The sequence below is a fragment of the Mus musculus genome, chromosome X (assembly GCF_000001635.26).
Source record: "Mus musculus strain C57BL/6J chromosome X, GRCm38.p6 C57BL/6J".
NCBI lineage: Eukaryota > Metazoa > Chordata > Mammalia > Rodentia > Muridae > Mus > Mus musculus.
Window position 1 is genome coordinate 73,504,166 of NC_000086.7, and position 27,500 is coordinate 73,531,665.

The window sequence follows — 27,500 nt, forward strand, 5'->3', positions numbered from 1 at the left end:
TCAGGGGTCAGGGTCCTGGTGCCTCACCTGGGCAGGACAGATAAGCAGGGACTCCTAGACTGGTAGCTCTGATCAAGGGCTCAGGAAGGGTAGGAAAGTATGCAAATACCCCTCTGTCACTCTCCTGCTGCAAGGTAGGCAGGGCCAGGACCTCCCCCTCCCCACTGAATGTTTGCCTCTCCAAGGACAAACCCTGAAATTTTCACAGATGGGGCTTTGGGTTTCTGGCCTAAAGTGGGTCCTGACATGCTACAAGATCAAGTCCCCACCCGTCTCCCCTAGCTCTCTACAAGGAGCCAGCCTGGCAGATGCCACCTGCACTCACACCCTAACCCATACCTCTGGGCTCTGGCTCTTTATGTGACCATTTAAAGCAACGGTTTGATTTTTAACCTACATGGGCTGATGCCTGGAACAAGCCTGACAGGGTGGGCACTTAGTTTCTGTATGGCACATTCATGACCTTGATTCTGTTGAATCTGCAGACTTACTAACAAGATGCAAAGCCTTGATCTCTGTCCCCATTTACCAGACAGGATCATTGGGGCCCGAGAGGTGAGGAGACTTGGCAGTACACTGAGGGCATGGATGGAGATCCCTTTGTTTTTTTGTTTGTTTTGTTTGAGCAGATAGCTGTGGGTGCTCCTATAGAAACATAGGGGGTATTGTATGAATAATATCATATCACCCCCCTTCCTAAGCATCCCCTACATCCACACATGATTCTAAGCAGATTCCTGGACGCCTGGTGGACCGTTGCATCAATCGTATTCATAAACTGATATGTTTATACCCACCACCACCACCCTTCATAAACGAAGAGACGAAGGCTTCCTAGCTTGAAAAGGGGCACTTGGAGGAATGGTCCAAGAGGCTTCCAAATTCTACTGGGACCCAGATTAGGCCTAGCAGAAGAGCTAGGGGTGAAGCTGACCCCTCAAGTCTGCAGCAGAACAGACAGCTGGTCAATCGGAAGGAACTGGGCACTTGTGGTCCTGGAGCATCGATTGACTGCCACTAGCCTCGAGGCAGGAGAGGGCCAAGGGCACAAGCAGTCTTGATCAGCTCCACCTGGTCCAGTCCCAGCCCTGCCAGGTGGTTTGAGTGGAGGGCAGCCATGCTCTGGCACAGAGGAGGTGAGGCAGGCAGATGGGAGCAGGGTGGGCGTGGGAGGGGGTTCTGCACAGAGCCAGAAGGAGAGCTAGTCCTTGGGGAAGGGAGCCCCCCAAAACTAGGGGCATGCTTGGAAGAGTGCCAGTCTCAGCAGAGAGAATGCCACCATGAGCCCCTGAGGGCAACCAGGGGCACCAGTAGTCTGTGGCAGACACCCATCTTGGTCTCTAATGACAGGAGGTCCAGGGGGTGGTGCCAGCTTTATGCCTGATGCTTTCTGTGACCTTGACTGAGTCCCTTTCCTTATCCAAATCTGGGGGCAGGGTGCATCTTGCAGGTCCTGCACTGACATTTCAGGATCCCTAGCTGGAGATGCTGGGTTGGATCATTCAGGAGGACAGAAAGAGCTGAAAAGCTAGCCATTGAGTGAGCAAGGCAAACGAGTCAGTGAGCAGAAGAGTCCAGCCTGTGGATCACTGCATACTCTTTATTCCAGTTGGGCCCAGCCAGCCAGAGAGGCAGCCAAAGTGGGCTATAAAGAGCTGCCAGAGCCCCTCTGAACGTGGCTGCTGTGAGATGAGCTTGGATGAACAGTTAGAGCTAATGCAGCCATGTCCAACTTCCTCCAGCCATTTATTTGCCCTGCTTCCCCCACCTCTCAGTGCAAGTTGGTGTACCATACTCCCTTCTGATGTTAAGCTGGTGGATTCTGTGATTCAGTAGTAAGTAGTTGCTGTCTCCCTCCTAGGTTGCTAGTACATCAAATATCAATAATGACAACACTAACAATGGGAGTCACCTTGTGCCAGATAGTGTTCGGAGCGCTACATAGATATCTCTTGTCCTGCCCTTCATTAAAATAATAGCTGAATAAAGCAAGTGCTGTTATCTACATTTGACAAATTATCAGACTGAGGCTCAGAGAAGTTAGGTAACTTGCTCAAGGCCACCAAGCCAAAGGCCAGGACTGATCTGTCACAAAGCCATTTGTTATGGTGCCCTAGCTAGAAGTTTCTTCTGATTTCTCTAGAAGTATGTGTTGAACTTTACAGAAGGGAGCACGGAGTGTTTGAACTGACTGTCTGGGGAACCCTTCTCGGGTAAATCTTAGGAACATTCCTCATCTCAGGAGCTGAGATATCGATGTCTCCACCCCGTGTTCCCACTGAGAAATGGATAAAAGGTGATTTCTACATATCCAAAGCACATGGAGAACGATTCACTTTCAGAAAATATCTATGTGATACTTTCAGGGGCACCCATAAAGAAAAGAAAATAATGGATGGGGACCTGGACTGTGGCACTGAAGTCCCCCTGAAGCCTCTCCAGTGACATCTCTGACTCCAGAGTGAGCCCTAGCTATACCCCAAGCTGGCCATGGCAAATGGAGACCTGCAATGTGCAGATGGTTCCTCGTTGTTCCTTGTCATTTCCCAGCTTCTCACTGTTGCCCTCCTCTCTGCCATGACTGGGCCAGTGTAAGTCAGGCCAACAGTGCCCAGCTGGATAGCCCTCCCCTGCCAGGACACCTTCTGTTGGGTGGGCGGTGCTGGCAGCAGGCCTGAAGGAAGCCTGGGGAGAAAGGTCTGAAGCACACATCACCAGGGCAGAGAAAAGGAGGTTCTCAGGTGTAGAGGAATTTGGGCATCTGAGACCGTGCCAGGATTGGGAGGGGAACAAGTCCAAGGTCACACGGCTGAGTATATGGCAAAAATGAACCAGAGCTACATGGTTCAGGCAAACTCTTGAAGCACAAAAGATTTCCAAAGACTTGTGCCCAAATCAAACGTGAGCAAAAGGGAGATAATATCATTTACCTCAAAGTTTGCTTTTATTTTATGTGCATGAGTATTCCTGAGTGTGTGTGTGTGTGTGTGTGTGTGTGTATACACCATGTGAATATATACCATGTGAGTGCATACCACATGCATGCAGGAGTCTTTGGAAATCAGAAGGTGGCATCAGAGTCCCAAAACCTAGAGTTACAGGCAGTTGCAAACCACCATGTGGGTGCTGGGAACCAAACCAGGTCCCCATGCAAGAGTATTAGGTGCTCTTAAGCACTGAGCCATCCATCTCTCCAGCCTGAAGTGTGTCTTTTTCAAAGAGATATAGAATCTTCTATTCTTGGTTCTCTGAGGAAATGGGCAACCATTCCTTGAAATTAGTTTTTTCACGAGCCACAGTCTTGAGACACTTTCTAAACCAACATTGTCTGATATGCCAGCTATTAGCCACAAGTGGCAATTTAATTAAAATGAAATTACAAATTCTCCTCTTTGCATGCACTGAATGTGTTACGAGTCCTTGGTAGGGCTGCTGGCTTCCCTGTTGGATAAATGTTCCATTGCTGTCTTCTGGTACCATCTCAGTGTGTATGAAGACCTAAGTCCTAACGTGAGTCCTAAAGCACTTCTGTGTGGCTTTCAGGCACTAGTATTGCAAGTATGGCTCAGGTTCTCTCAGAAAATCTGCCAGAAATGAAGGCCTCAGGGAGTTCTGGGCACTCATGAGCATTTGAGGAAATGTTCTTTGATTAGCTAGGCTCTTATTGGAGGGCTTAACAGCTGAGGACACTAGATGCCAGGATGGGTTTGAGTGGGTTGCCTCTAGGAATGAGTGTGTTCCATTGTTGAGATATGGCCAGCCATGCCAGGGGCCACATCTTATTGGTGTGATAGTCCTTGGGGATTCTGCTCCATAATCATTGTGCCGTGTGTCTCGTTCTATGAGAGCAGAGAGGAAAACTAAAGTGCTTCCCACCTTCACATAGCAAATGTGCTTCCCTGTGTTCATCAAAGAACCTGCTGCCACTGAAGCACTCAGATGGCTGGATCCAGCAGCTTGGGTGGAGGCTGTGAAGCCAGGCTGCATCTCTCAAGGCTCAGCCTCCAACTTTGCCCCTGCCCTGCCCAGCCTGGCTAAGCAACTAAGACTTAATGAGACAGCCTGAGCCTCAACTTCACAGGAGCCACATGGGGCTAGAAAACTAAATATCCAGTTGTTCCAGCATCCTCAACAAGTTGTCATTCAAAGTTCCTGCCACTCTCTCCTGACTCCTTGAAAGGGAGTAATGGAGGCAGATGTGGATACTCCAAGTTAGTCCATCCATACCTTGGAAAGACCATTAGGACCAGAGTGATGCTTCCCAAGGGCCAGCTCAGGTGCCTACACACTCAGGGGCATGAAGCCCACCAAATCTGAGCTGAAGGGTAGTGTGTCAGGAATGGGAGCCCCAGCTGAGAGGTCCAGGAAGCACTGTATAAATAAGTAAGGTGTTATTTGGTGGTTTTTTTCATATTGTTTTGTTTGTTTGTTTTTTATGACAGGGTTTCTCTGTGTACCTGTGGCTGTCCTGGAATTTGCTCTGTAGACCAGGCTGGCCTTGAACTCAGAGATCTGCCTGCCTCAGCCTCCCATGTTCTGGGATTAAAGGCGTGAGCCGCCACCGCCACCACCACCCACCTGTTTATTTTTTTTAATTATGTTCTTATTTAAAAATAATGCTTTATTCAGCCATAATCTTTATTTTTGTACTATTAAAAAATAAATCAGGAAAAAAGATGTAGGAAGCTCCTCTCCACCCCATTGTATCACCAAAGTACAAGACAGTTTTCTGTTGGCTTTTTCTACTGGACTTATTTCTGCTCTCTTTTCTTTGCATAACCTATTTATTTTTCACATTACTGTAATTAACCCATGAGCTCAATTGTGTGATCTATTTTTTACTTCACGTAAGCATTTTCTTTATTAATATAATCCCTTCTTAAATTAACTTTTTTTCCAAAATGGACACAGTTTAATTTGTTAAAGTACTTACCACCAAAAAAAAAAAAAATGTCTACTTGAACTGTGCCACAAAGAAACTGCAAATGATTACTCATTCATCTGACAATTATTTATCAGGCCCACTGATGTATCAGGGCAGCCCTCAGTAATTACAATTTTTAATGGCTGAATAGTATTCTCTCAAGAGATTGTAATTCGCTTAATTATTTGGCTATTTTTAGAACTCTAGGCATCAGGATTTGTTTCACTCTCTTGCATGAGAATCTGCTGAGCATCTTGGGGCAGAACATTCACCCTGTCCTGAGGAGAGGACCCAGACAACAGCGCAGCCTAAGGAGCTCTCCAGAAGGGCATCTGAATGTGCCAGAAGGGCTCACTCGCTGCAGCCTTGCCAACTTTAGGTATTCCATAAGTATCTAGGTCAGAAAACATCTACTTTGCTTTGTCTTCAGCTAATTGCCATTAAGGGCAAACATTTTATACAAGTTTCTAAATTGGATATATTTTGGTTTTAGTAAATTACCTGGTCTTAAATTTTATTTACTGGAGTTTTCAATGTTTTTGTGTATGTGTTTGAATTAAGAGAATTAATTTATATAAGGAAAAATGGTGTGATATATTTGCTGTAAAACATTTTAACCTCTTGGTTCTTTGTCTTTTGATTTTTGACCACTCATAAGATAATCACTTTTCTGATGTCTTATATCGATTCTAGGCTTACAGAATCTCTTGTATTTAATATTTTTAAATTTTATGTGTGTGTTTTGCTTGCATGTATGTCTGTGCCTGGTGCCAAAGGAAGCCAGAAGAGGGTGTCAAATCCCCTGGAATTTGAGTTCCAGATGGCTGTGAGGCTCCATATGAGTGCTAATAACTAAACCCAGGTCCTCTGTAAGAGCAGCAAAGAGCAGCCAGTAATTTTAACCACTGAGCTCTCTCTAGCCCCATTACATGATTTCTTTACAAAATTCTAAGAGGTAGGAATTCTATGTTTATTCTCCCCATTCCTCATTTGTAGTTACATTTAAGATAGTTAAAACTTTTTATTTCTGTACTAGGGATTGATGCGAGGGCTTTAGGCATGTACCCCCATACTTCCCTATCCTTTTTTATTTAGAGTTTTAATTTATTGCCCAGACTGGCCTTGAACTCACAGTTCCCTTGAACTTACAGTCCTTTTGACCTCAGCCTCTCCAATAGCTGGAATTACAAGTATGTGATCCCATGCCCAGAAAAAATATTTAAGTCTCTAATCTGGGAGTCAGCATCCTCTTTGGTAACGTGTCAGATGGTATATTCCACTTTGCAGAATACATGGTCTTTGTTACAACTGCCATACTCTTTATGGAAAACACAAACATAGACACAGACATATGAAAATGAATGGGTATGACAATGTGCTAATAAAACTTTATTCAAAAGCACATTTTGCTGCACTTGGCCCTTGAGCTGTTTATACTAAACCTTATTTCATGCAAAAGAAATTCATTTCAGGACTATGAGGTAAGAAGGCAATGTGTCCCCTCAGCCAGGTTGCCACCAGTCCACATTTCCTTTATCAAGTTATCTGTTCCTTAAAGAGTTTGTATTGAATCTTTCATCTTACCCTCAAAATAAATCCCATTGACATGTTCCCTAGTGCCACTGGAGTTCCTGGACAGCACAACAAAAAAGCAAAGAGGGAATCAAGGAAGAGAAGAAATGGGGAATGCTCTGTGGCTATTCCATTCCAACTGATACCTATCTTGAATGGTGACCACTAGCCTCTCTGTTTCTCTGAATGAACATTTTGGAGAATGAGCCATCCAATTTTCCCTTTCTGACCTCACTTGGGAACTTTGTTAGTCCCTAGACTGTCCCAGAACTCAGAATTCCTTTCACATTAGTATTTACCCACAAACCAGAACCAGGTTATAAAAATGCTGACGTTACTGAACTAAAGTTTACATGGATGGATGGCCAGGACCATGATGGTGGTGTGGGGCGTAATAGAGCAGGGAGGGATTCTTGATTCAGATTAGGCCATCTCTACTAAAACCATTTGGTGTTTGCAGAGCACAGCTCTGTTTCCAGAGCAGAGCTAGGGTTCTGTGTCACATCTCAGTCCTCAAACTGACTGCCTCTTCAGGCACAAGGGTCTTTTCCTCTCCCCATGGGCTTCATCTCCATTTCTCCCAGTAGACTGTGGGACCAGACACACTACATCTTGGCATGGAGCCACAGATCTGAAACTGATTACTGTGGCCTAGGAATAGCTGGTCCAGGGTTCAAGATTCCTAGGGAGTGCCAGGAGGGAGGCTGCCAGTGGGAATGGGAACCTAGTGTGGAAAATGAGGGAAGGGGGTATGTATGTATGGCACATGGTAGGGACAGACTCTCTTCTCAGCACCCACCGAATCTAGTCTCCCTTATGGCCTTGTGGCCCTCTAGCTCAATGAACAGTGACTGGATCTTTGTTTGAAAAGGCCCTATCCTGGGGAACCAAGCAAGAATAGCCACTATAGTCTATTCTTTGGGTCCAGGAAGGAGAGAAGGTCTGGGGGTTGGGGGTAGCTTCTTGGGATCCTTGGACTGATGGTCCCTGGGAGGTCTATTGAGCTGTCTGGGCATGTAAGTGAGCCCAGACAGGGTCAGAACTCTCAGGCTGTCCCGTGTGTCTCTGTCACCCTTCCATAGAGGAGGAAGCAGAAACATATCATTAGAATCTCCTTAGGGGATGAGTGGAAAATATTCCACATGCCTATCTCCCAAGGAGCAGCTTTTTGCAACTACACTACCCATCAGTGCCTCTCCCAGCTCTCAGCCTCAAGGGGCATCTATCCATGAACATTTAAGGGACAAGTGGGGAAATCTAGAGGAGGGCCTGGGTTGGGCCCATAATGGGCTCTGAAGCCTTCTGAGGAAGCACACTTGGATCCCTGACTTAGTATTCATGGCTACCCCGTGGACACTGCAGAGTCTTTGAGGTGCAAAACTCAGTCCATGTATCCTGGTGGCATCCAGGCTTCAGGTCTTGCTGTCACAGCCAGTTGAGGTTGGTGAGGATGCTGGAGCTGTATCTGGCAGCCTTTCAGATGACCCTCCCTGGGCTGTAGCTTCTAAGACATCCTTTCTTGGGGCTACCATGGGTCACTGGCCTTTACTTCCTCTGTTACTGCATTTGACAACAGGCAGCAGTTTGAGTCAACCTGGGATATAGATCTGAGTGTTCTGAGTTGTTGCTTCTGGGTCACAGAGGTATCAGCAAGAGTTGATTCCCATATCTAATCTTTTCTATCCCCAGCATTCTTGCTCTCTCCTCTGCTAAGAATATCATGGTCAAGGATTTTTCAAAGGAAAGAAAGATACCTTTGAGGGTACTCCTGTACCCTCAGAATTCCACACAGTGGCAAGCTTATTTTTTAATAGCTTTTTGTACATGGGATTGGTCTTCTGGGTAAGTTCGATCACAAAAAGGGCCCAAAGAGGCTACTTTATGAGCATTTGAGACTCCCATACATTCAGCTCCTGACCTTGATGCCAGTGAATTCCTCCTACCCCTGACTTCTGACTGTTGGCCCAAAGACTTTAACCTGCTTACAGAAACAAAGCCCCTACACATGGGACCTGTTTCCCCAGGAGGACACACTAATGCCCTGTCGTCTTCTTATCTAGTCCCAGCTTGTCCTAGCTAAAAGGACTCAGACTAGCCTGTAGCCCCAATGGACTCCAGCTGTCTATAATTTCCTTAATTACCTGTTTAGGTTTTGGCTATTTCCGGTTGCTGGGCTGACTCTGAGATTGGACTGGTACCTCAGTAGCCAGCAGAGCTAGGAGACTTAGGTGTCCTTCCTTCCAGCAGGGAGTTTTCTGGCTCTAAAGAGCTGGAGGACTAGAACCTGCTGCCTCCTGTGCAGGAGGTTTCACAGAGGCTAGCTATGGTGGCTTTGTGTCTCCTTGCCTCTCTAGAAACTACAGGGTGTCCCAGCTGTCTGTGCTTTAGGGAAGGAGGGAAGTGGGGGCCAGCATGTGCAGGATGCATGCGGGGGTGGGGCACAGGGCTGGCTTGGCTCCTGCTGCAATGCAGCTTTCTGCCCGCACAGCTCGCTGTAATTGGATAATTAGTGTCATTATGCTTCCTGCCTATCAGCTTCTCCAGCTCCTGCTCCCCAGCTCTCTCCTTTTTCAGCTTCTGCCTTCTATGGCAGAAAACAAATGACTGTCCCCTTTCTCCATGGAGAGTCATGACCCCAGTAACCATACTGCATGGCCCTTGACAGAGAGGAGTTTTCAAGTTCCCTTTGTGACCCAGAGCCATTCCACACTATAAGAACCACTTGTGTGGGCATGTTGACTCATCCCACAAAAAACATTCTAGGGACCCCAGAGCAATGTGGGATCCAAGCAGGCCTAGGGATGGCCCCTAAAATGGGAAACATCCTAAGAGGCACATGAGCCTCCTGGTCACAACGTTCTGACCCAGTGGAGCCTGGTCCTGCTCTTTGAACTCTGGGGCCTGGCTGATGTCAGCTTCAGAATGGACGGAGATGGAAGGTTTTGGAAAGACACAGGAGGCAGAACTGACAAACCGAATAAAGTCCTTGCTCTGACCTGCTTTTCTTTCCCTGACCTTCAGAGAAATGGATCAAGCACCTTGAAGACCTGCACTGGGTGCATACTAACTCATCAAGAAAAGACAAAGTCCTGTTTCCAGGGAGGCTGAGTGACTCTGCAGCCAGTGCTTGAGCTGTACAAGGACACAGACTACCCAGTCACTTTATTAACTCTTTGAATTGGTTCTAATCAGGTGTCCATTGCTTTCTTGGATGTGTTAGGCAGTCACTTAGCAGAGGAGCCATACAGAATCCTCTGAAGGCAAGTTCACATCTGCTTCTACTCCTTGATGGTGATATGACCTTGAGTGAGTGCCTCAATCTCTATACCTTAGATTCCTATACTCCAAAGTAGGCATCCTCATCCCTTGACATAGAGCCTCTTTGTGCAGAGCAATCATAATCATTCCCACAATGCCTTGGTGCACAATACTCAGCACGGTCCCCTGGCTTGGCTTGCATGTGACAGGACTGACCTTGCATCTCTTTGTTATAGTCCTGTCTTCTCCCTTCTGCTTTGACTAGAACATTTATGACAGTGTCAAATAATACAGATAGATGAGAGGGAGCCAGGCTATGGGTGGTCACATACAGGGAACCCATAAGAGTATGAGATTTAGAAGGCCCTGGGAAGTTTGGGAAGCCTCCTAAACTCCCCATAACCATGCCTAAATTGGGCACATAGTGAAGGGGGATGCTTGAGTTTTTCCCTCTGCATCTCCAGTTTCTTCAGCTTATGGGGCTGTCCTCTTTAGTAGAACCAGGAATAATAACATCTCTGTCAGCAAAGAAGTTCATTTCTGGCTCAGGTAGAAGTCTAGCTGCACAACCTGTGGCTGCTGTGATGTCTTCTTTATATATAGGTATCTGGGCTCCTATATGATACATGTAGATCCACATGCAAAATGACACAAGAAAACCATTACCACCTGATCCTCACACCAGCATTTCAGCCAGGAGGTTAAAGAAGAGCAGGGGAGAACGTGTCACTTCTCTTTCACGATTCAACTTTGTACCTTGAAGTTGTTCCTGTCACTTCTATTTATATCCAATTGGCCAGAGTGTGGTCACATGGTTATATGTAGCTGCAAGGGAGTCAAAAGAATACAGTCATTGACTAAACAATAAGACATCTAGCTAGCAAAATATCATATAGTCTCTTCCAGAACATTCCAAGGGTCCATTAGTACTCCCCAAAGCCATTTTGGCAGTAGGGGTTGAACTCAGGGCATCATAATGGCTAAGCTGTGTCCCCAGGCCTACTTTTACTTTTTTTATTTTGAGACAGAGTCCCACTAACTTACCCAGTCTTGTCTTGAATTCATTCTACATCCCAGTCAGGTCTTGAACTTTCAATTCTCCTATCTCAGCCTAATAAGCACCTGGAATTACAGGCTTTAACCAACCACCAGGCCCTGCTTCCAAAGTCACATTCTGTGCATAGAATTCACTCATCTTGAGGCCAGGCTTTCCCCCAAGTGATTAGACCATCCCTTCTGAGGATGGACTGGGCTTGCTACTCCCAGGGAAGCTCTGCCAGTAGCTACAAGAGAGGGAGTACATGCCTGCTCCAACCATTCCCAAGTAAGAAAGCAATTTAGGCATCATAATGGTAGACCACTTGCTTAGAATGCTTGGACCAGAGGGTCTACCCCTAGCACCACAAGACATAAACAAAAGTGGTCCAAGTAGGTAGGCAATAATGGTAACAGCAGATAGCACATAGCAGGGATGGTGCACACAGGCTGTGGGATGTGTGTAGGGTACATGGGAAGGGATTACTTAGGCTGCCATTTCCCTGACAGGGGTCTCCCTAAATGCTCATTTCCACATGAGCAGAATGGACTGCTGTTTTCACTTGTCTGAGGAGTGAGATAATATGACTTGGGACACCACAAAAGACCACTCAAGCTCCCTATATACCACCTTGGACACAAATAAGAAAACACAAAACAGGACATTAGAGCCATTAGAGCCTGAAGCATGTACCACATCCTCGTTGCTGTACCACCATCAGCACCATCAATCTCCAGAACTTGCTCATTGTCCCAAGCTGCATCTCAGCCCCACTAAACACCAGCTCCTTATCCTCCTCTCCAGCCCTCAGCACCCATCATCCTACTGCCTGTCTCTATATAGCTAGTGACTCTCAGGGCCTCCAAGAAGTGAAGCCAGACAGGCTCTGTCCTTTTATGTCATCCACATCATAGAATGTGTGGAAATCCCCTTACCTTTTAAAGACCGATTTTCCATTATAGGCAAATGGAGGGACACCCAATCTGTTTGTCCAGTCGTCCATCTATGGACATTGGGCTGCTTCCACCTTTTTGGCTACAGTGAATAATGTTTTGTGAGCATGGCTATACAAGTCTCTGTGGGTCTTAACTTTCTACTCTTAGAAGATGAAGAGCTGCTGTAATATGATGCTGAATTTTTTTTCAGAAACTGCCACAACATGTTGCACTGTGGCTGCAATATCTATCATTCTTTCCTGAGGCCTATTCTGACTGGAGATCTTGGAGCCCAACCAGAACCTATAAAAGCAGGCAAATATGTGGCCACAAACTTGGCTGAGCATAGGATGCCCTTGAAGGGTGTTTGATTGAGTGGAGGTCTCAAACCCCCTTTTGGAACGGACAGATTGCCAGGTGGGGAGGCTCATGCAGGGCTTTCCTGGGCTGCCCTACGTAAGACTAAAGTGATTGGCTATCAATTAGATGTTGAACCACCCACAATCAAGGGTAGGATTAGGCAATGTCTGGATCTGTACCATCCCCATGATTCTGAGTGTAGGTTTTTCTGGGATCCATACTCCTTAATTGGAGCCTCTTTTGGGACTTCTTTTCCTATGTGCATCTGGTTTTCCTCAGGATGAGAAGGATCCCTATGGCCTTGCTGACAGCCCCCAGCCTGATTCTCCAGGTGGCCTTGGTAGACTTCCCTACAAGGGCAGGACTTCAGTCAGGTGGATGCATGAGCAAGGAGGGGTACCATGGCGTCGGTTGATCCTCTTCTGTTGTTATTGCTTTTGCTCAAAGCTGTTCTGGGCTTAGAGCTATTCTGTGGTGGCAGCAGCAATAGCAGAGTGTGCACAGATTGTACCAGGAACAGGGGGGAGGGCAAGGGTAGAATGGTATTGGAGGCGGGGTCTGTCCCTTTAAATCTGTTTTCTCAGTTTTATTTCCTTCTCTTTTCCCATCCTCCTCCCTCGACCAGCAAAAGTGGTGGGGCTGTGAGGGCCCAAGAGCTGCAGTGACAGTGTCTCTGAAATATTAATGAGGCTTTTCTCTGCCTGACTCCTTCCCTCCCCCTCTCTGGCTGCATGCTGGCCTTGTCCTTGGGTGGTCACCAAGGTGTATCAAGCAGAAGGGTGGGGCAGAAGTGGACAAGAAGGCAAGGGCCCTGTGGTGAAAAGGAAGATGTGAGAAATCAAGGGTTAAAGCATCATCCTCAGCCTCCCAAGCCAAGCCTGTATCTGCCCCCATCATGTAAGACCCAGGAGTGGACAGCCAGCTGCCCTGCAAGATTCCCTCCTCCCAGACTTTTTCCCCACCTGCTCCCTAGCTGGGCCCCAGGCCCCACCCAGTGTACAAGTGTGGCTGGAATATCTGACTATAAGGCAAGAGCTATGCTGCTCCTATTCCTGGACCTTCTCTCTCCACTACATGGGGCAGGCTGCTGTTTTCTAGGTGTCTGGAGATAGAAAGATGCCAGAGCCTATTAATTCAAGGACTGCTCCCCCCCCCACCCAGTGAGTCACACTGCTGAGCCCTAGTCATATCTGGAAGGAGAGGCCTAATTTGGTGAGTCCATAGGGAGATACTAGTGGGTGGTGAAGGGACCCAGGCTTCTGCCTCCTGACCATCTAGAGAGACTCTTGCCTTAGGTCCTAAACCTGGCTCTAGCACCAGAGCCATTTTCAAGCCCAGGAGTTATGAACTGGATTTTATTTTCAGGGGGACTGTTCTTGTCACTCAGAGCCCAGAAACTAGGGAGTAACTTGGGACTGGGACTTCCTGGCCTGCAGCTGGTGCTGGTGTCCAGTGATATCTACCACAGGAACAGTGGCAGTATTTGGTGGCCATATGTCCCATCACTGGTATGAGACATGTGTTCACACAGTCTTGCTAGTGCTAGGTGAGGGCAACCCTGGACTGTTTCCAGTCCATATAATGAATTTTAATGCATTTTTAAAGTTCTGACATGGGGAAGAGCAGTGGACTTTGCTTTTTATTGCTTGACTATTCTTAACATGAGGCTGGGCAGCCCTACAGAGCAAGTAGAACAAAGGGTTCTACCTGAGCCTGTTGGAGAAGCTACTCAAGGGTAACAATGGGGTGTCTTAATGTGGGCAGCTAGGACTCACCTCTAACCATCAAACAAAAGCTTAATGCCTAAGGTCTCTGGTCCCATCTGAGCCCCAATTCCCCCTGTGAAACAAGTATTGTGCACAGTGAGCTGCAGTAAGGGTTGGTGAGTTTTATTGTAGGTATTGTTATCCCATGGACATTGACAACTCAAAGTTTAGTGTCAAGAGTGGGATCACAAGAGGAAGCCCAGAAGCAGAGAATTCTTCCCTCAGGAACTGCTGCTCAAGGGCTGCCTGGGCTCAAGGGAAGCAAATATATGAAACCTAAGGAGCTGGCAGAGAACCCATTTAAGGTGGAGAGAGAGAAGGAGGGGGAGAGGGAGGAGAAGAGGAAGAGAGAGAGAGAGAGAGAGAGAGAGAGAGAGAGAGAGAGAGAGAGAGAGAGAGAGGGGAGAAGAGGAAGAGAGAGAGAGAGAAGAGCTAGGAAGGAAGGAAGAAACTTTGTCAAGCTTGGTCAAATCTGGTCAAGCAGATTTGAGTCAGTAGAAGAGTAGGTGCTCCATTTGGGCCTCAAGGGATTAAAATGTCCAGGTCTCACTGGATGGAAGAGTCCAGAAGGCATTTTGGGTGATGATTCTGGACTTGTGCTATCTTCTTCAAAACCCTACTATCTCCTAGGGTAGCAACCTGTTGACAGTGAGGGTGAGCTGAGCCAGAGAATCCAATGCAAGTTTCTGCTCTCTCTCTCTCTCTGTCTCTCTCTCTCTCCTCTATGATGTTGGCCAATTTGTACCAGACTGGAGCAAATGCCAGAAGGTCCAAGTGCCCCTCTGTGGAGGTTCTCAATTCAATTAAGCCAATTAAGGTCTGAAAGATGAAAGAGCACAGAAATGGTACCTTCCCCGCCCTTTTGATGCCTACAGGCCGTTCTCGGCAGCCAGCCCAGGCCAGAAAGTCTGTCAGGCCTGCAGAACTGATAGGCCTAGTCACTTCTGTCCTTGGCCATTTCAGTGATGGCTGCTGTCCTTATTAAAACTGGGGGAGGCCATCATCCAGGTTTACAGACAACCCAGGGATGAGGAGAACATATGCCTTCTGCTCTCTCCAGCAGCCAAGAGTCACTCAAAGGGACCTCCTCTCAACTGATGTCTTCTATCTGTCCTGTGGCCTGTTGAGTGAATGAAGATGAGGAAAGTTTGAGTAGCCACCCGTCCTGGCTTCATGCTGTGCAGGATAATGCTACCCACCTTACAGAGCTCCAAGATTTTCTCTCTATGAACCAGGCCCCATTCACTATTATCTCCAGCCCTATGGCCATCTGGGATAGATCACTCAGTGCATTTTGGCAACTCAGTGGTGAACAATGTGTCTCAAAGAATTAAAGATGCAGGTAAAGGTATTTCCTGTTCATGGCTATGGCCAGCCCTAGGAAGTAGGAATGGACTATGGGATCTTGGGCTCAGCAGCAATGAATTATGGCTGGAAAACTAACTGGTAAATATATTCTAGAGAATGTTCCACAGGAACATTAGAACTAATAGAAGCTTTTTGGATATCAACAGGTGGTGACAAGAGAGAAGGATGTGTTGTTGAAGCTCAGACATGGTCTCTGGTAGAGCCAGGGTGGGGCATGGGGAACAGGCCAAAGTCAGAGGAGGGGCTGGAGATTGAATAGGTGTGTGGCAGATCCAATCACAGATTATGGGAAGACTTTCCTGGAGTGATGGTGCCTAAGCCAGGGAAAGGAGGTTTCAGGGCAGTGTGGCAACCAGTTGCTAGCCTTTAGGGAGATCTCTTTTGGTAAACAGTGTCATGTTTGCTTTGGGAGGGGGATGGGGAAAAGGAAGCTAGCCATGACTGCCAGTCAGGGTGTTGGGGAATACTGAGATGGGGAAGACAACTTGACCCCAGGACAGTCACAAGGAACAGAGGTTCTGTGAGCTCCAGCTGTATCCCTCTGGATACAAGGAGGTAACATGGCTTGACCTCATCAGAAACAATGGCCTTACCACCCTACCCAGGGTCTATAAGGCACTGAAGGTCTAGCCATCTTCAGCAATGACAGCAATCCAAAGTCAGGAGCACCTCTATATTGCAAGTCAGAAACTGGAAGGAGGAGGTGCATGACAGAAATGTTCCAGTTACATTAGGGAAGTCCTGGCCTCCTCCAGGACTCCTGGGCCTGAGTGACTGTAGCAGTGGCCTACAGGTATCTGCTTTGAAGAACATGTACCCATCTCAGAGCCCAATAGGCTGTTCACTTCACATTCCAAGCCTAAGAGCTCCCCCATCTCCAGGTGGTCAGAACAGCTGAAAAGATTAATGGGCTTCCAAGGAGTAAAATCCTTCATCTGGCTTCCCTTTCCTGAAGAGTCCCTGTGGAGTCTTTAGGGAACTCAGCTAGGAACATGCAGGTCCTCAGATGGAGCCCCGGGCCTTCAAGCTCAAGGCGAATAGGCCCTTACCTGAGACAAGTACTGGTTACCCCTCCACAAGAGCTGAAAGTGCCCCCTCTCACATTTTCACCTGGGTACATATAGCCCTGTGGATCTGACCTTTCCTTGCAGCCTTGCCTAAGAAGCTGACTCATAGGGGGGCTGTACTGGCTGAAGCCAGTGCCTACACAGACAAACCAGACCTATTCATCTTCTCCAGCAGCTAGCAGGTTGGGAGTGGCAGAAGTAGAGGACAGGTGCACTCAACTGCTTATGCACTGGAATATCAGGGAGCCACTCAGTTGAGGTCAGAGAGGTGAAGGTAGTCAGGATACCATCCTAAGCCAAGGTCACCTGGGGTAGGGGTTGAGGGAGGCAGATATCACTTGAAAGCTAACATAACTACCTTGAAGGAGCAGTCTCAATTTCTTCTGGCTCTGTCATTTCCCTTAACCAAGCCTCAACTTCCTGTGCTGACAAGAGAGTGATATTTATCACCCTCTCGTAGGTGGTTGGCATGGCACATCCACAGAGTGCCAGTGGAAGGAACACACTCTACCCAGCTTCCCATGGGTCCATTGCTTGCCCCTGGCATCTCGGAGTCATTGCTTCTGGCTGCTGCTGTTCAGCCAAGCAAAAGGGCTGCAGTCTTTGCCCCTCCCGCCAGCCTTGCTTAGCTGCTTCTCCTCCTCTCAGTCTTTTCTTTCCCTTGTCCTTCCTAGAGGCCTTCCCTGAAACTCCAGGGCTTTGGGCCTCTGAAGGGAACCTTATTTCTACAGCTCAGCCACACAGAGAAAATCAACTAGTTTAATCTTGTGGACCTCTCACACAAAAGGTCAGTGCTTGCCGTGTAGTAGATGCTCAATAAATATTTGTTAGATGACCAACTGGGAGACTTGGTGAGAGAAAGGTACATAGGATTGGGGAAAATATGGGGAAGTCATCTTGTATTTGCCATTTTCTTCCCACATCTTCTAGAAGTGAAGGCTGCTCCATGTAGAAACTAATGAAACTGTTAACACTCAGGCACCCAAATTGTGAAATGGTAACCACTTGGGATGGACACTCTAAGTCTCCCCTTTCCCACCCACCACCCTTGTCAATGGGCACACACACTTCTTCTTGAGAGTTGAAGCTCCCTGTTTGGAGCATGAGCGGGAATGTTTTTATTGCTCCCTAAAACATCTGCTCTTCCTCTAGGTGTGATACTCTCAATTCATGGCAACCCATAGGGCTCAGAGGAACTAACCTGGAGAGCAAAGGTCATGGAGTTAACCGTCTCTATTTTAGCTGCATAAAGGCTTTTTGTCTTTCTTCTGGGCTCCAGGTTATTTTTTCCTAGATGGATTTCTGAGTTCTGATTTTGAGAGGATTGTTCTGAACCAGTTTTCCCCCAAAGGTGAGAGGCCTAGTCTGACCAAGCATATTGTTCTAGGGGAACATGGCCTTGAGGGAGGAGGAGGACAGGTCCAATGGGGTCTAATGGCTCCATTCAGACCCCATGAAGGCCAAAGATGCAACTCCAGGGGATAGCAGTTTCCTAGGTAAGGTAAGGTGCACTGATGAAGAAGATAAATATAATAGCCTCGGGAAGCCCTAAAAAGGGGACGATTGTATGACCTGGTAGTGCTCTGGATGTTTTCAGAAAGGAAGACCTTAGCTCCTTTGTCATCTGGATGTGGTAGTAGTGTGTCAGCAGTGTCACTAGTGACCTGTGATTGCTTTGGGCTTTCTCCTGTGTGCCCTATTCTGGTCCCCCTCCATTTTCATTTCCCTTGTCCCTACCCTCCTTTCCCTGTCCATTCCTCTTTACCTCCTTCCCTACCCCCCTTTTTTTTCTATTATCTGCTTGCCACTGGGCTTCCTCATCTCCTCCTCCTACCCCCAGACACTCTGAGAGCCACAGAAAAACCCTTTACACTCAGCCTTGACAAGAAACCCATCTGGCTCTCTCCGTAGCTCAGTCTATCCTCTGGAACCTTGAACAGCCCAGACCTGAGCCACTGAGGGCTGCTGGGTATTTAGAGCAGAGCAGTGGGCGCTGAGCAAGTCTTATTCAGGCAAGAACAGGAAGATGGGAGGGTCAACAAGAAGCTAGTGATGGGCACTGATCTCTTGTGCATATAAAGCAAGAGCAGCTACTCTTGACGCCAAATGTATTGCCTTCTTTCCAAATGGGTTTTCAAGTGGATTAAAGAGGCAGTGAGAGCTAGCTGGTGCTTCCCCACCTAACAAACCCTAGAGCTCTGGATGGTCATAATAGGCAAGACTTGGGGGGGGGGGGTCTCTTTAGTGAGGCCTGGGAGATTAATTTGGCACTCATGAGTGATAAAGCACACTGAATGAAGATTTGCAGCAGAATCCCAGAACCCTGGTCCTTCATTTTTGTCTGAACCAGTCTCTTGGCATCTTCTTTCCTCCTTCTCTCCAGGTGTTCACACTTAGCCTCTTTTCCACCACCACCTTGCCTCAGCACTGGGATCTTAGGTGGACACCTGTCCCTAGCTGCAATTGAGTTGAAGCAGCACCTGTGAGAAGGCTAACAGACAGGATGGGCGACATGGCAAACAGTTCCATTGAGTTCCACCCCAAGCCCCAGCAGCAGCGGGAAGTGCCCCATGTGGGTGGCTTTGGATGCACACTGGCAGAACTACGAAGCCTCATGGAGCTCCGAGGTGCTGAGGCACTGCAGAAGATTCAAGAAGCCTATGGGGATGTCAGCGGGCTGTGCAGGAGGCTGAAGACCTCACCTACTGAGGGTAAGCCACTAGGTTGGACAGGGAAAGGGATAGCCTAGGAACATGGGGTCTTTCTTTCCCCTGGGGCATACTCAGGGCTCTGTGATACTGCTGCTGCTATGGTTGCCTTGAATGGCTCTGTGAAAGTAAGGCCCAGTTGACCCTCGGAGGACACAGAAACTGGGACCCTGATTATTACCCTCTGCTCAGTCACTTTCTCTTGCCTGGAAGGTACTTTGTGCAAGGGGAGATTATCACCCACTGGGCAACTAATTCCTGAGAGCATGAGTTGAGCCCTCATCCACACCTCTGTGATCGGTCATTTTCCACCCTACAAGAGGAAAAGAGAGGGGAGGGCAGATTAGGGCCAGTAAAGGTGGAGGATCCAAATGGAAACCCTCAACTTCTTCTTTCCAAGAAACAGAGCAGTGCCAACTGTCTCCTAGTGAAGGAAGAGGAAGCCATCACCTCTGTCTGTATATTTGTGCTTAAACTTGGGCTTAGTTAAGAGGAACCAGGAAAAAAGGGGGGATTCAGTGTGGGGCTCAAGTTGAAGGGGTCCTTCTCCATGCAAGGAAGGGGTGGCCTAAGGATTGCTTAGAGACATTTGAGTCTTGTGGGAAAGGCAGACCAAAACTAGGGCCCCATAGTCACATGGTACCGTTAGCAGTAGTGGTGCCTGGGACTGGGGTGATTGCCCGGAGGTGAAGTGCTTGCTCTGCAAACCTGAGGTCATGAGTTTGAGTTTTCAGCTCCCATGTAAAAAGCAGAGCATGGAGTGTGTTCCTGCAGTCGCGGCACTGAGGAGACAGAGATAAGAAAATCTGTGGGGCTTGTGTATCAGCCAGCCTAGCAAATCAGTGAACTCTAGTTTCAGTGAAAGACTCTGTCACAATTTGGTAGAGAGCAGCTGAGGAAGACACTAGACGTTTACCTTTAGTCATTAGCATATATGAGCACATGCACTCACGCACACACACACGAACATACACGAACATAAGTGACAGCAATAACAGGCTGTCCCAGAGAGATATGAGCCTGAGTCAGTGCAGGTCTCACACCAGTGAGCCTCTGCATGAAACATGGTGAGAGTACTCTAGAATATCCAGAGTGGAAGTCTGACTGCCATCTTGAGTCCTTAACTCCCTGGTGCTGGGGTTTTCTGTGGTGAGACTAGGGTCCTCAAAGAGCTAACTCTAGCCTCAGATTTCAGGAACTGGAATCCTTTCAAGCCCATCTGACACTAGCTTGGCAGGGTTACTGGACCTAACCCATCCTGGTGCCAGGTTTGCTTCTCAGCCAATGCTGATTGATTTTATCAGCTGCACATTTAGTTGTGACACTTTGGTGCACTCAGTCCTGCAAGTCCTGGCTGCCACCACCTGTATTCCTCCTGTTCCCTGGATCCCCTGTCCTACCCAACCCAGAGCCTCTAGGGCGGGCACACACCAGATGCTCTTACTCTAGTCTTGCCCCGAGTGGATTGAAGAAAGCATCATCTGTCCATAGGCAGTAGTGCATGGGCCCAAGGGAGCATTAGAGAGAGGGGAAGGCAAGCCCATGGGCCAGGTTAAGAACTCAAGGTATGATGGTCTCCCTGGGCCATCTGAGTCTTCCTGAACTAAGCTGTAGAACTGCTACACCCATGGACAACCTACTCAGCCTGCCTACCACACATGCCCTCGAACACACGCATGCACGCACGCACACACTCACCAGCCTGAAGCAGCATTCTGTCAGGGCAGATGGCTGGGCTCCATGCCAAAGGATCTCTTTCCTTCCTTCTCCTTGCCCCCCCCCCCCCCGAGGACTTAGGGCCTCTGAGAAGGCTGGGGTAGAGGGCTATTTAGATGCAAGGGCTCTGGCCTCTCCCAGATCAAAGGAAACAGATGGGCTTCAGCTGGCAGCTCTTCCCTCTGCCTGTCAGGCCTTGTTAAATATTTAAAATGTCAAGGCCCCTGGGAACCTGCCCGATTCTGCCACAGAGCTCCAGTGCTCATCTGGTGCCTCTAAATGGGGTGGGTATAGAGAAGAGCAGGTGCCCAGGTGGGTGGTTCAGCCCCGAACAAGCCTCTGAGACCCTAAGTCCCTATGGCAGCTTAAGGACCAGCCCTTTCCCCCCCCCCCCAGGCTCCTTGGGCCCAGCTGTGTGAGGCAAGGAGCAGGTGACTCTCACTCCTCCATTTCCTTGGCTCAGCAAACCTTGAGCAGGCAGGCTCCTCAGCAGGCCTTCTTAGAGGGAGGGCTTAACTGTACTCCAGGCCCCATGCCAATCCCCTGGAGCCCAGAAGGGGCTTGACAGAAGACAAGGGAGCCATGTTGGTAGAGGGGACTTTGGCAGTTATTGCACTAATCCACTAATCTCTTAGCCTCTGTAGCGATTCAGAGGATTCCAGAACCCATGCTGAAGAAGGACCTACCTGCTGCTCAAGAACCTTGGGGTAGGCTGGTAAGGGGGCTCAGTGCCATGCCCCTGTCTTGCCTGTTCTCCGCAGGCAGTCCAAAGGAGAGAGCAGATTAGCCGAGAGCCAACACAATGTGGTCCTAATCCAATTCTGATGGCATCTGGCCTCTGCTCTAGGCAAGCAGCCCCTGTGTGTCCGTGCCAAACATCCACCCTCTGTCCCCATATCTTGGACCTGCTAGGAGGGCATGTGCTTGGAACGAGAAGGGCCACAGCTAGCTGCTTTCTCTACTACACACGAAACATGGCAGTGTGGCACCTGTTAGGACCCCCAATCCCACAGAAAGGCCCGAACTTCAGGGTCAATCTGAAGGCAGCTGCCAGTGTCAGGCAAAGGAGATAGTGAAGCATTACTGCGGTGGGAAGGCCGATCCAAGGCCAAGGGCAAGGCAGAGGAGGGGAAGGGAGTGAGTTCCTGGGGAAAAGAGCCTAAGGGCCTTACTGGCCTTGGGGACAATCTGGGCATGTGAAGTAGGATAGTCAGGAAGCAGAGTCACATGGTGCCATGGGAATCATGGGCTTTCTAGAAGTTAGAATGGGTCACTTCCCCTCTCTGGGGGCTCCAGGCCAAGGGCAGTGTAAACCCCAAGTGTCTAGGAGCTCAGAGTTCTGGTACATCCCTTGTAATGTTGCACCTCTCATAGCTCCTTTAGTTGAAGGAGAAAAGGCTTAATCTGGAGGAAAGGTTGCCCCACCCCCAGCTTGGTCCTTGTCCCCACCACTGCTACCACAGAGACTGAAGCCTCCAAGACATCCTACTGGGGAAGCTCTGGGACTTCAGAAAGAGGCCTTTGGCCCCAGCAGAAATCTGAGCTGCCAGCCCAGGCCAGGCTCAATGAGGCCAGGGAGAGAACGGCAGGAACAGCTGCAGCCCTTCTGGGTGGGAAGGACACTGTGTGGCTAGATGGTGTGAACGTGCCAAGGCTGTGCTGGTTGTGACTTTTGCTCTTCTCAGTTCTCAGTTCTTCCACTTCATTCAAGCTCCACCCTGATCCTCTGCAGAAGGCCCGCTGCCAGCACTTCCTTATTGGTGATTGGTCTGGGACTGAGTCTTATAAGCCTTACTGAACTCAGCCTGCTGTGCATGCCCCATGGATTGGGTGACCCTTTATCTCACCACTCAGCTACTTCAGCAGGTGGTCAAAGCCATGCCAGTGACTACTGATGGGAACTTCAAGCTGCCATCCATTAGGTGTCAGTATGGAGCTGGTCCCTTAGGGGCATAGCACTGGAGTCCTGGGTGAACTTAAGAAGGGACTGGATCAGCCTGTAGGAGTGTAGCATCATCTCCCTTGCCTGAGATCTATGTAGAGGTTCCCTCCAGAGCCCTGAAGCCTAGAGTGAAGGTCCTCTCTGCCTTTGGACCCTGCATTGACTGAAGTGTCTCATGTTAAGACTGAGAGGGCCTGCACTGGAACCTCCTTTTCCTCTCCCCTCCTTGTTCTCAGTATTGACAGTCTCCTTAGCCTCAGCCATCCCCATTTCTCATGCTCAGGGATGACAAGTGACAGAATTGGATGAGAAGGGGTCATTGTGAGACCAAAGGAAACCATGAGGCTCCTGGAGGAGGTTGGCCACTGAATTTTGCAGAGCATCTCTAGGTGTACGTTCATGTGGCCTCCAGATCAAAGCTCATGTTTGGCCCCAGGGCCAAGCTCTGAGAAGGTGTAAAGTATAGGGAATTCGTGTGCCTAGGCACTTCCTAGGCACTGTGGGCACCTGACCTTGGCTTATCCTCTCCTCAATCCTGGCACAATAGCTCAGCCTCTGTGAAACCCTGTTGTCCTTTCCTGGTGCTGGTCCTTTCGATCTCCAGCAGAGTCCCTCTCACCATCCACTGTGGAACAGCCTCCATGCACAACATAGTGGATTGGTTTCTCAGACCACAGCTTGGTATGCAATGCCACAGACTTCTGATTTTGCTTCTTATGGCTGGCTGGCTCCATACTTCCATCTCAATGAGCTTCGAGAGTCTTCCTCATCTCCTCACAAGATAATCTCCTGTGTAGATCACTGGACCTAAGAACTTTCTCTCACACTCATTCTTTCTGCTCCTTTCATGAGAAACTTCTAGAAAGTAGGCCTCCATCCACCTCCAGAAGACTTTGCTCTATCTTTTTCAACAAGCTATGCTTCTGGACACACCCATGTCCCTGGTCCCTGGTTCCCTTGTGCTTTGCTCCTTTTGCAAGTTAGGCTATGTGGCCCTGACTGTCTTTGAACCAAGCAGGCCGTAGAGTAGGGTGGCCAAGGTCCAGGGGCTGCTTCACTTTTAAGGTGCCAGTGTTGCAAACGCTCAGTCCCATCTTGCAGGCCTGTGTGGGGCCTAGTGGCCAGCACTCTGCAAGAGACATAGACTCTAAGTGTTAGCATAAAACTTGGCCAATATTACCTGGACCCCCTAGATTGATGATATCTCCACAAATCCACTGAAGCCACCTAGGTATTGGTTCACCTACTTTCTACCCCAACCCAGGAAGCCTCTAGCTGCTGTCTTATCTATCCTTGGCCATGTAGTACCCTCATAGGTCCTTGCTGTTCTTTCCCTTGTTGGGTGTTATCACTTCTCTGCCAGCATCTCTCCCAGAAAGCTTAGACATGGAAGCAACAGCAGACATAGAAGGTACATGGCCTGGGTTAGTGTTTCAGTAATTGAGACATCCACAGACCCAGGGCCTCCCTCCCTAGGCCTGTTGTTTTATAAGTGCATCAGAAAATTGATAACCCCTTTCCTAGGCTACCATCCCTATCTCAGGCTAGGTACTCCCTGTGAGGGCTGTACTTGGTCCCCATGCTTGGTCCCGGGGCTTATAGTACCACTCTGCCTACTCTAAGTATCCACTCCAGAACTCTAGAGGCACAGGCTTTGGTCAGAAAGCCACAAAGGCCACTCTCGCAGCAACAGCAGCAGCAGCAACAACAATAGCAGCAGCAGCATGTTTGGCAGCAGCAGTTTAATCAGGGATGCTTAATGGCATCAAGGGCTAGCTGGTATCATCTTCTTCTGTGCTTCTGCCACTTTCCTGGGGCATTGTGTAGGCCTGGCAGACAACACCAATGACTTGGAGAAACGCAGGCAGATCTATGGGCAGAACTTCATCCCCCCAAAGCAGCCTAAGACCTTCCTGCAACTGGTGTGGGAAGCCCTGCAGGACGTGACTCTCATCATCCTGGAGGTGGCTGCTATCGTCTCCCTGGGCCTCTCCTTCTATGCACCTCCTGGAGAGGAAAGTGAAGGTAAGGGGTAAAGATTCTGGGCTGGGAAGAGGTCCTAGCTCTTGGTTCCCATGACTTCACCTCTCCTTCCTTTCTGTTCTCCTTCGTCTTTGGACACAGCCTGTGGGAATGTGTCTGGTGGGGCAGAGGATGAAGGAGAGGCTGAAGCTGGCTGGATTGAGGGGGCTGCCATCCTACTCTCTGTCATCTGTGTGGTGCTGGTCACAGCCTTCAATGACTGGAGCAAGGAAAAGCAGTTCCGAGGTCTTCAAAGCCGTATTGAGCAGGAGCAGAAGTTTACTGTCATACGAAATGGGCAGCTCCTCCAGGTCCCTGTGGCGGCCCTGGTGGTAGGGGACATTGCCCAGGTCAAATATGGTAAGTGTGTCCATCTTCATCTGCTCTGCCAAGAAAGCATCGGAATACCATTTCTGGGAAGGTTGAGCCAGTGAAACCCCTTTCAAGCTCAGACTGCCTCTCCAGTAGTTGTGTGTTTTCACCCTGAGATTGACACATAGGGGCTGTAAGGAGGGGCAGAAAAGGAGTTTGAGACACAACAGTGACCACACTGACCTCATAGCCTCTGAGGAGGTCTTCTCCCACTACCCCACAATACAACCATTGTCCCTGCTCAATGAGAGCTGGACAACGTGGTTACATGTGGATGATCCCCCTCAAAGGAGGAGGCTGAAAGAAGAGAGCTCCCCAGATGACAGGACCTCCCCTGGGAAAGGTGGGAAAAAGCAAAGGTGGGGAGGTCCCATGAACCCATAGCCTCTGATTCTGGCCTGGGATGGCATATAGGAGATCTTCTGCCTGCCGATGGTGTGCTCATCCAAGGCAATGACCTCAAGATCGATGAGAGCTCCCTGACCGGCGAGTCGGACCATGTTCGAAAATCAGCAGACAAAGATCCTATGCTGCTCTCAGGTGAGAGACACCTGCCTAACTAGCCAAGTGTAAGGTCACTTTGAAAGCCATTTGGCCCAGCATCCCCAGCTAAGTCATCCTGCCAGACTTGCCTTAGCTAGGGTCTCCCTGAGTAGCCCTTTGGTTGGGAAGTCTGAGAATGCTACCCATTGCCATGCCAGAGCAGGTTACTGAAGGCCTGGTGGTGTGGCTTCAGCCACAGGGCAAAGACATGGGCCTTCCCTGCTCAAGGGAGTCCTTGGTATCATAAATAGGACATTCCAAAGAGAGAGAATTCTGAAGTCAATATTGTGCTCTTTCCACATCCCACTAGAAATGACCCAGTGAGTGCTTTGTTCCTTTTCTAGAAGGTTCTCATTCAACCCACTTTTACCTTAATGGGAAATGGACAGAAAAGCTTAGATGGAGGGGCCAATAGTCACACTGACTTCTGTAAGACCCATACCTGCCTCAGGGAAACCCTCAAGAGCCAGCTTATGGCTGCTGAGTATGTCCTACCAGGCTGTACAAATCTTTATCTTAGTTCCTCTGTGTTTCTGTGCCAGGAACTCATGTCATGGAAGGTTCTGGGAGAATGGTGGTAACAGCTGTTGGTGTGAACTCCCAGACAGGCATCATCTTTACATTGCTTGGGGCAGGTGGAGAGGAGGAGGAGAAGAAAGACAAGAAAGGTAAGGCAGCCATGACTTCCAATGTACAGCGATGATGATGCAGTTTCTTCTATGTCCCTGTTCTTGCTTCTTTATCTGCATGCTGGTTCTTCTGGTTCTTCTTAGGGATCCTTCTGGTATTTTTCCATAGGATCCAGCAGGCCAATGACCCCTGTGTAGGGGCAGCTTTCCTTAGATGTCTATTCCCTGGTGGCTTTGGTACATCTGTCCCTGGGGTGGAGTGTGGTCACAGAAATGTAACCTCTTACCTCACTTTGAAAGATGCTGCTGGAAGCTGGGCGTGGTGACACACACCTTTAATCCCAACACTCAGGAGGCAGAGGCAGGTGGATCTCTGTGAGTTTGAAGCCAGCCTGGTCTATATAGTAAGTTCCAGGACAGCTGGAGCTATACAAAGAAACCCTGTCTCAAAAGAAAGAAAGAAAGAAAGAAAGAAAGAAAGAAAGAAAGAAAGAAAGAAAGAAAGAAAGAAAGAAAGAAAGAAAGAAAGAAAGAAAGAAAGGGAAGCAAAGATGCTGCTGAGGTCTTCATGCCCACTCTCAAGGTGCTCAGCTCTCACACAAAAGATCTTGGAGGTGGGAGGGTGTCATAAAATCCAAAGTGGAAGTCTCCTGAGCAAATAGGAATAGGTCTCAAAATGATAACCAGGACCAGAGGGTGCTAGGTGATGTTGGAAAAGTAGGCTCTCCAGAAAGTGGTAGTCCTGCCCTGGGGACAGTAATGGATAGAAACAGAATTTTAGAGTCTACCTTTCTGATGACCCCAGGCTCCCTAGCACAAAGCTACTATACTGCCTTCTCCCAGCCATGGTACTTAAAACCATGGAGTTACAGAGCTTCCCTATACCAGGCCCTGGTCTTCTGTGACTCAGGCATACACCATAGTTCTGGTAAGCAATCTATCTTCAGTTCTTTCCCACAGCCCAAGGTGACCAAGGAGCAGACATCTCCAGATGCATGCATGCCCATCTTAGGAGACCTGGAGCCAGAACAATTGGTCTTAGACTACACAGGGACAGACCAGCATGAGGAAGGACAAGTTAGTACTAGCCTTAGGTCACCTCTTAAATCCCCCTGTCCCTAGGGGCAGAGAGACATGAGCTGGCATGGATGCTATCATCAAAAAGCTTCCATTATCCTTATCCTTGTTTCCTGGCAGCCTGGTTCTGTGCCTCCCTATATGGACACTTCCCTGCTTTTAGTAGGTAGGCCAGATTTTCTTCCACTTGCACCAAGCCCCCTAT

At 48.7% G+C, this 27,500-nt stretch overlaps 1 protein-coding gene across 12 annotated transcripts in view; it reads left to right on the top strand.

The window, feature by feature from the left end:
• Atp2b3 (ATPase, Ca++ transporting, plasma membrane 3) overlaps nt 1-27,500 on the top strand; it is a 70,527-nt gene that overhangs the window by 1,417 nt on the left and 41,610 nt on the right. For 10 of the 12 annotated variants that reach the window (XM_006528084.4, XM_011247614.3, XM_006528086.3 and 7 more), the window contains 5 exons: nt 18,670-18,997; nt 24,480-24,677; nt 24,777-25,034; nt 25,461-25,586; nt 26,132-26,257. In XM_006528084.4, coding sequence (XP_006528147.1) covers nt 18,790-18,997; nt 24,480-24,677; nt 24,777-25,034; nt 25,461-25,586; nt 26,132-26,257 — 916 coding nt within the window. In that variant the 5' untranslated portion in view covers nt 18,670-18,789. Of the gene's footprint in view, nt 1-16,813; nt 17,074-17,564; nt 17,638-18,669; nt 18,998-24,479; nt 24,678-24,776; nt 25,035-25,460; nt 25,587-26,131; nt 26,258-27,500 lie in introns of those variants that run through there. The other 2 variants (XM_011247609.3, XM_011247611.3) reach the window with 2 other exon arrangements.